Source organism: Benincasa hispida, chromosome 10 (genome assembly GCF_027475165.1).
Source record: "Benincasa hispida cultivar pf3 chromosome 10, pf3_genome.v1.1, whole genome shotgun sequence".
Taxonomy (NCBI): domain Eukaryota; kingdom Viridiplantae; phylum Streptophyta; class Magnoliopsida; order Cucurbitales; family Cucurbitaceae; genus Benincasa; species Benincasa hispida.
This window is the reverse complement of record NC_143487.1, coordinates 50,332,265-50,341,803: the sequence shown is the minus strand read 5'-3', so window position 1 is coordinate 50,341,803 and position 9,539 is coordinate 50,332,265. Positions and strand designations below refer to the sequence as shown.

The following is a 9,539-nucleotide window of genomic DNA, read 5'->3' as shown; positions in this document are numbered from 1 at the left end:
ATTAATAATAAAGAACAAAAAGAGTAAAGTATAAAGTATAACACTTTAAAAATTATAAGGACAAAAATAAAATATTATATAAAAATTTAGATAAAAAAAAATTAATACTATACTAGATAACTATTTATTTTTTATTTTTTAAAATTAAATTTATTTTCTTACAATTTCTTTATCATGATTTTTTTAAATTTTTTTCTAGCTAAACACTTAATTCTTTGCAAAATTACAAAAAGAAAAACAAAATTTTAGAAACTATAACCCCATCTCTAATCATTCCATGTTTTGTTTTTTGTTTTTAAAATTTAATCATATTTCATCTCAATTTCTTACCATAGTTTGTACCTTATCAAGTACAAGAGTTGAATTCTTAGCTAAATTATATTAAAAAAAAAAATACTTGGTTTAGACCCCATTTGGTAACCATTTTGTTTTTGAAAATAAAACCTATGGACATTACTTTTACTTCCAAATTTCTTCTTTTGTTATGTTCTTTTCACCAATGATTTAAAAAGTCAAGCCAAAATTTGATAACTAACAAAAAGTAACTTTCAAAAAATATATATATTTTTTTATTTGGTTAAGAATTCAACTATTGTAATTAAGAAAGATGTAAATCATTATAACAAATGTGGATAAAATAGGCTTAATTTTTAAAAATCGAAAATCAAAATATTGTCAGCAAACAGGACCTTAGTTTTCAAAATTTTGTAAGTAGATAAAAAGAAAATCTAGAGGTAGAATGAGTGTTTATAGACCTAATTTTCAAAAATAAAAATCAAATAGTTACCAAACATGACTTATTTTGTTTTCAGAACTTGACTTTTTTTTAAACGCTTTAAAAAAGTAAATAACGAAACAACGAAATCAATAATTACGATGAAAATAGTGTTTAGAAACTCAATTAATTTTCGATAAACATATCTGTACTATTTTGTACCAAAAAATATAAAATAAAATAACCTATCATGTTTCTTATTTTTGAAAATTAAGCGGGTTCACTACTTACTACTCCCACATTTATTTGTTTTGTTATTTATTTTTATGTGTTTTCTAAATTCAAATTATGTTTTAAAAAAATAAAAACGTGGTTTTTGTTTTAGAATATCAATTCGGCGAGAAATGTTACTTTAGAAGAGATGAAAATCTTGGTGAATAAATGGAAAAGAGAAATAAACACAATTTTCAAAAATCCAAAAACTAAAGTCATGTTTGATAACCATTTTGTTTTTCGTTTGTTGTTTTTGAAAAAATAAATTTGTAGACACTACTTTCATTTCCAATTTTTTTCATTTGTTATCTACTTTTTACCAATGGTTTAAAAAATTGAATCAAATTTTGAAAACTAAAAGTAGTTTTATAATCTTGTTTTTGTTTTTGAAATTTGGTTAAAAATCCAACCATTATACTTAAGAATGATGCAAATCATAAATGGGAAGAAAATAAAATTGATTTTTAAAAAACTAAAAATCTAAAACGAAATAATTACCAAAAGGGACCTAAATGAATATGATACGAAACTTTAAAAACCTATTAAATACAAAATTGAAAATTCAGTACCACGTAACCTAATTCTTAAAATTTGGAAACATAGGTATATTTACTAATTAAAAGAGAATCATGAATGAAAATGATATTCCTTTTAATGTTGTTTAATTACCTCTAGAATTAGAATCAAAATAGATAGATTACTAGAATGCACTCTTAATTAACTGAATAAGCTACCAGAATTAAAATCCCACTTTTTTAAAATTTTATTTACTTATTCATATTTTATTTGTTTACTTATTTGAATTTTTATAGTATAGTTATTATTTCAAATTTCCCCATCTAATTCAAAATTTAATCTTGATATAAATACTTTTAAAAGAAAAAAAAATTCACCGAGATTTTTCTTATGCTTTTGATGAAAAACAACATCTAGACCTACAAATTTAATTTAATAAGTAATATTTTTTATTTTTTTTTAAAAAATAATGATTGACTAATTTATATTAGGGTAGATTCATCGAAAGAAAACATAAGTTAAAAAAAAAAAAAAAAAAAAAAACCAAAACTTAGCATACCAAGAGAGAACGAGAGTGAAAGTAATCTTGATCAAAATAACCTATGCATGAAGTTCAAGATGAGAGAAAAAGATCCATTTAACGAAAGCCAGAGCCTTGTTTACATATACTTGTTCTCAAGTTTCGATTAAGATCTTATATTTTAAGGTCAGGTTGGTTAATGACGCCACCTTGAACATCAACAACACGATGGAATTCTTTATGTTTATATATATATTCGAATGTGTAAAGTGTTTGTCTTTGCATCGGTTTAAGCCATTAGAATTTCTATTGACCAAAGTTGTACTCTATGTCTTTGCAATTTAATTATATGATAGGAGTAAAATTAATCGATTTTATTAAAAAAAAAAAATTAGAGGGATATTTTAGTTATAAAATGATGGAGAAGGATCTAGAGAAACTAAAGAAATTAAGAAAAAAAAAATCGAGGAAGGATAAAGAAGAGACAGATATAATTTCCATGTAATAAAGAATGATTTTGAATCGACCACTATTTTAGGTAAAATCATAAATCAAATAGAACTCTCATACCCGAACTGGACTCACTCTTTATGTTTATTTATAATTTTGATAAACATCATCAATGAGAACAAAACGAGCTTTTATATATATATATATTTCATTTCTTCATTTTCAATATCCTGCTAAAAAACACACCATAAAATTGTTTAATAGCACCAAAAATAGATATGAATGTTTAAAAAATAATTTATTAAATTTAGGATGAAATTACAAATTTGATTCTTATAATTTCAAAAAAAAAAAAAAAAGAAGTTAAAATTTAATACCTATAGTTTTAGAAATTAAAATTTAGTCCTTAGAAATAAAACCTCATAACTAGTCTAGAGTTTTGATGAAACTCTTTGGGAGCATTTGGTTCTCATGTTCGAAATCAAAAGTCTGGGGCTATTTTAGGAAAAGTTTTAAAGTCTGAGAATCACAAATGCTATGAACTGTAGGGTTGAAAAGTGTAAGTTTTTTAATCCCCTTTTTAGGGTGCACGTTACTTATGCTTGAGTTTGACTAATTTGATTTTTTCCTGTTTTTAGTGGTTGTTTTGTGATATGTATAACCACTAGTGTACCATTGATCAATTTTTATGATAATTTTGAATGAAACATTTAATCCATTCATTTTTAAATGAAATTGATGCTAGCTATGTCTTTTGTACTCTAGATTGATTTCTTTTCTCTATTAATTTATATGACGGTAATGTAAGAATGACGTTATTTTAGGTTCCATTTGATAATCATTATTGTTTTTTGTTTTTGTTTTTTAAAATTAAGTGTATGGACACTACTTCAACTTTTAAGTTTCTTCATTTGTTATCTACTTTTTACTAATAATTTAAAAAAATCAAGCCAAATTTTTATTTTTGGAATTTGGCTATGAATTCAACTATTGTATTTAAGGAAGATACAAATTATTGTAAAAAATGTAGATGAAATAGACTTAATTTTCAAAAACAAAAAATGAAATTGTTACCAAATGGAGCTTTAGTTATTTTGTATAGCACATTTAGTTTTTGGTAACAAAGCAGCGAAGATTAAAATTCTGTTTTATAACAAATTCATAACAAATTTAGTTTAGTTTTTGCTATAAAAGAACAAAGTTTGATATTTAGTTTGCTGACACATTTATTAATTGAATAATTATTTTAAATGACAAAATTGTTGGAAATATTTTCAAAATAGCAAAATGTCATTGTCTTGATAGACACGGATGAATGTTTATCATTAATTATCACTAATAAACAATAATATTTTACTATATTTGTAAATAGTTGGTTCATTTTCTATATTTGAAAATAATCATTTATAATTCCTAATTTATCTCTTCGTTTGTTGTTATAAGATAAATTTTACTCTTGACGTATGTATTTAATAGCATTCTTAGTTCTTTTATCAATTTCTATTTTATTTATTTTTTCGTGAAAATAATTAAGGGAAGAAAAAGAAAATAATCTGATAGACCCATAATCAACACGATCAATGCCATAGTTCTTGCTTTTTGTGTGAAAATGAATAAGAAGGGGAGAGTGAGAAAGAACAAAGAATCGAAAGGAAGGAGGAAGAGGAAAGAGGAGAAAGAAAAACAAAAACCAATCACCAATGACCGACTGTAGGTGGCAAACAACAAAGAAGATAAAAGGATCCACGATTAGTACAGTGGATTATGCTTCAACGTGAAAGCTCCTAGAACAAAGAAGTTCACTTTAATGTTTATTTTTGTGAAAATAAAGGGATCGAAATGAGAAATCAAATGGGATGAGATAAAGAAAGAGAAATGGAGAGAGGAGGGAACATAGAGAAAAAAAAATCATTGACGGTCACTACTATCGGTGCGGATAGTCGTAGTTGCTAGAAGATTGATCGCCAAAGATTACGATGGCAGTTCGCCATTAAATCATAAGAATCAAATTTAAAAATTAAAAAATGACAAGGACAAAACTTGGAATTGAACATAAAAATACATTAGTTTGGTTGGTTCACAGCTGTATGTGTACAGAAACTGAGCCCTTTTTAACCCTTCCCTAAACCACACGGCCCACATGTCCCATCACCTTTTTCCATCTACCTTTTCTCACACCAGATTCCTATTTCCTTTTCTTTTCTTTTTCTTTTCTTTTTTTTTCTTAATTAATTACTCCTCTTTTTCCTCAATTTTTTTTTCCAATAAATAAATATAATAAAAATAAAAAATTATAGATTTTTGTTCCTTAACCCTTCAATTCTCCTATAAATTACCCCCCAATCCCTTCTAAGCCTCTTCCCCCTTCCCTTCCCTTCTTCCCCAATCTCCATTGCTCGTTTCAACCTTTCTTCTTCTTCTTCTTCTTCTCCTCTTGGATTCTGAGGTTTTTTTTTTTCTCTTCTTCATGTTCATTACTCTGTTCTTGATGTTTGAAATTCATGCATCAAATTCTCAGTGAACATATCCTCCCTTCTGGTTGTATGATTATACTTAACTCCACATTCCGCCACCATCACCTCGTTCAATCCTTCTCCGTTGTGTTTCTTTACTTTTTATACTACGTTTCATGATTTAACCCCGATTTCAACAATACCCACATATCCAAATTCACTAATTTCAATAAACCAAGCAATCAATCTTATTACTGCTCCGTTACACTCTGTTTTTTTTTTCTTTTTGTTCTGTTTTTGGGTCTTTCAATGGCTTCTTCTAGTGGAACATCTTCGACTTCTTCATCAATGGAAGAAGGGGAATTAGCGGCGTTGATGGAGCAAAGGAAGAGAAAGAGGATGATTTCGAATCGGGAATCGGCGAGGAGATCGAGAATGAGGAAGCAAAAGCATTTGGATGATTTAATGACTATGGTGAGTCAACTTAGAAAGGATAATCAACAAATAGTCGCTAATCTTGCCGTCACGACGCAGCACTACGCCACCGTGGAGGCTGAGAATTCCATTCTCAAAGCTCAGGCCGCCGAGCTCTCTCACCGTTTGCAATCCTTGAATGAGATCGTCGCTTTCCTGAATCCCTCTTCTGATGGGGTTTTTGAAGATGATACTTACGGCTGCGACGGCAGCGACGCCGCCGTCGGCGGCGGTGGAGGGTTTTTTAATCCTCTTCAAATGGCTTTCTATATGAGCCAACCTCTTATGGCTTCTGCAGATGTATTTCAAGAGTATTGAAATTTGGGTTTTTTTGGCTCTTTCCTTTTTCTAGTGGTATGAATTTTCTTGGCATCCAAACAAGGAGAGAGAAAGAGAAGGGTTAGTGTTGTGTTTGTGTTTCTTGAGTAAAAATTGGTAAGTGGTCTTGATTGGCACAATGAATAAAGAAGGGGAAAAAAATGTGGGTTCTTTAGGTTGTTATTTTTAGTAGAACTTATGTATGAAGACTAATGGAACATGTAAATTTTTGGATTTTTCCATTTTAAGGTCAAAATTAAATGGTCAAATTCTTATAAGTTAAAAGAGTCGTCCTATCAATATGAGTTTAACTTAATGGTAATTGACATAACCTTCATCTCTAAACATTAGAGTTTGATCTCCATCTTCGTCGTTGTTCTACTAGAAAATGTGAGTTTAGCATTGTAGTAATCGATGTGCACATTCTTTTCTTGAGTTAGAGATTTGATCTCCGATTTCTGCCATGCTTGTACTAAAAAAGTAGATTTAAATATTATTTTAGTTCCTATATTTTTTGTTTTCGTTCATTTTAGTCTCTTTATTTTCAAAATGTTTATTTTAACTTCTATGCTTTCAATTTTGGTTCATTTTGAAATGATCACTTTTTAAAGTTTAATGGTCAAAATAAACTAAAGTTGAAAGTACAATCACCCAAATGAACATTTGAAAAGTATAGAGACAAAAATGAACCAAAGTTGATAGTATAATGACCAAAATAAACATTTTAAAAGTATAGAGACAAAAATGAATAAAAAATGAAAGTATAAAAACCAAAAGAAATATTTTAAAAGAACGAGGACCAAAATAAACCCAAATCAAAAGTATAGAAACTAAAAAAGGTATTATCTATGGGGTCTATTGGTTCAGCTATTTATGTCTATAAAGACAACAAACCTACCAATCGAACTTTTTTAATTCTATAATGTGTGTGCATATATATATATTTGCTACTTTATATTGATTACATTGGTAAAAGAAAACAAGTCTAGAAATTTAAATCTCTCTTCGTACATGTTCAATTCAACAAAAACACTTACCGATGAAATTTTGTTTTGAGATAATTACGTAAGTAGTACAAAACAAATATGTTTTTTTAAACAAAAAACATATAACACAATGTTCAAAATTTTAGAAGAAATATGACAATTCAACTCAATGGGAAACTTAAATATAAAGTAAGAGTATGATTTCAATTTTTTTTTATATTTATATTTTTATAAGTTCAATTTTGACACCGCATTTTGACCATTGTCAGCATCTACAAAAGCTCACTCCTTTTTCATCTCAACAAGATCAGCGCCCCCCAAGTAACTGCGTTAGCCAGAGAGAGGGAACTGTCTGCGGGTGTAATGTAAAGAGCGAGATGTGATCTTAGATCACTGGCTATGCTAATTAATGTTTTCCCATAGATCTTAAGCATAAAGATACCTTTGACGAGATCACGATCAAAGTGTGTACAAACAATATTTGAGAGATAATTATCATTCTTCAGTTCTTCTTTCATGTACTACATGAACTCTTCAAAAGGATGAAATAATAAACATCTTGGGATTTGTCTGAAGTCGAAGGTGGGAAAGGGTAATGCATAGAAGATTGGACAGGTTTGCTTTAGAAAACAACCTACTGTAAGTTGGAAATGACTTAATCAATACTTTCATTATATTGTAAAAAAATCTATAAACACAAAAGACAAAAGTAACTAAGTATCACTAATGTAAATATAATATAATTAATAAACATGTTAACTTGTTAAAAAAAATGTAATATTTTTATTTATCAATTTTAATATGTATATATATATATTTTTTTTTATAATCTTTTCAAAAATATCTATAGACAATAACATTTTATCAAGATTTTCATTGATATTTTCGTAAAATTGAAACTTCTCCATTCAACTTGGAGTGAAAAAACATAAAAGAAGGTTCAATTTTATGCCATATTTTAAAACACATCAAATTTATGTCCAGAGTGAACTTTCTCTTTTATTTTTATTTTATTTAATGGACATTAAGGTTTAAAGTTTTATAGATGTTTGAGAATAAAGAATGACTGAAAATAGAATGTCTGAGAATCCAAGATGACTGTGTTTAGTTGTACATGAGATATACTATCAGAATTTTATGAACAAAAATTATATTTTCATTTGATTTATGAAATTAAGTGTGATGATTTTATATAATTGTGATAGATTAACGAATTAAAAAATAAATATGATTCAATACATCAATAAAAGTTAATTAACTAAGAACAATAATAATTTCAATTATTTACTTAAAAAATTGAATAATTTATAATTAAAATTAACCAATTAATATATTAAATGAATGTCATATCAATTATAATCTAATATTTAATCATTTAGTAATTTTAATTAAATAATATAAGAAAATATTTTTAATAAATATTTATATTAATTTTGTTAAATTAATATTAATTAATTAAGTAATTAACTATATTCAAATGATTGTTTGTAAATATAGAAAAATGAACCAAAATATTTATAAATATTACAAAGGTCACTGTCTATTCGCAATAGACTACTATCTATGTCTACCATGTCATAATAGATACAGATAGTAGTCTATCACAGATAAATTGTGATATTTTATTATTATTTGTAAATATTTTTAGCAGTTTTATCATTTAAAATAATTTTCTATATTCAAAATGAAATTATATATAAAATGAAAACAAAAAGAGAAGGGAAAATAGAAAACTCACCGTTTGGAAAAAAAAAAAACTATATATATAGAAAATGAAGATGTCTGAGAATAACTTATTTCTAACTGTTGAAAATTGTGAAACAACATGAATTATGTATGTTTATGTCAATTCTCATATAGAAAAATCTACGACCAAACAATCCCTAAGAGACGTTTGGAACTCTGAATTGAGTTATGAAGTCTAAAGTTAATGTGTTAGAGTTAGAAAAGTTAAAAAATCGCGTAGAGTTGTAAAATAAAATTCTTCAACAAATAAGAAAAATAGAATAAGAGGAAAATTTAGAGTTTTCTAATAAATGTATAAAATTCAAAAGTATTTTTGAGTTATTTAATGGCAATTTAAAGAGATTTTAGCAATGAAATGATGGAGAGATTAGTGCATAAATATAATTGAATTTTATGATTTTTTTAACAAAAGTTTTTTTTAATTTTTTTTTAATTTTTAATTTTTATATTTTATTTTAAAAAAAAGTAATTAAATCGATCTCTACTAATCAATGGTTGCGTGTTAATAAAGAAAATTTGCATTTTTATGTAAAGTAGTGACAAAACAAGAGGTGTTGTCCGTTAGATAGATTTAGTTTGGCGGGCAAAATAGGAAGAGAAAAGAACATCCATATTAAAATAGGTCACACTTAAAAAGGAAGAAAATTATCTTTTTAACTCTCGAGTTTGATAGTACAGGTATGTTTAGTCCATAAATTTTTAAAGTAGGCTTTTTTAGTCCTCAAATTTCTATTTTAGGTTTAAAATGTCCCTCAATAATTCATTTTGGCATTTTAAATTAGAAAAATAATTTCAAAAAACTATCTATTCTCTCTAAAATATTTTATAAAAAATGTTTTTTTAATAAACATTTATAAAAATATTTTTAAATTTTAAATATCATATAATTAAGAAATTACTTCAAAGGCCTTATTCTTAAAAATTCAGGAATTGAATATGTATGATTTAAAAATTCATAAACCAATTGCACAAATTCTTAAAAACCCAATTACTAAAAAGGTATCTTTTAAAAATTCAGCATCTAAATACATATATTCGTCAAAACTTGAAAACTAGAAAGGTAATTTTTCCTATAAAATTTTATTTTT

At 26.4% G+C, this 9,539-nt stretch overlaps 1 protein-coding gene across 1 annotated transcript; it reads left to right on the top strand.

Moving 5' to 3' along the window:
• The first annotated feature begins 4,664 nt into the window (after positions 1-4,664).
• LOC120089491 (bZIP transcription factor 44-like) lies at positions 4,665-6,004 on the top strand. Its single transcript, XM_039046979.2, has one exon. It carries the CDS (start codon positions 5,237-5,239, stop codon positions 5,717-5,719), a length of 483 nt encoding a protein of 160 aa, XP_038902907.1. The 5' UTR covers positions 4,665-5,236; the 3' UTR covers positions 5,720-6,004.
• The last annotated feature ends 3,535 nt before the right edge of the window (positions 6,005-9,539 follow it).

Excerpts from the sequence above, each read along its gene's own strand:
- LOC120089491 (XM_039046979.2), top strand. The coding sequence starts at position 5,237 with ATGGCTTCTTCTAGTGGAACATCTTCGACTTCTTCATCAATGGAAGAA.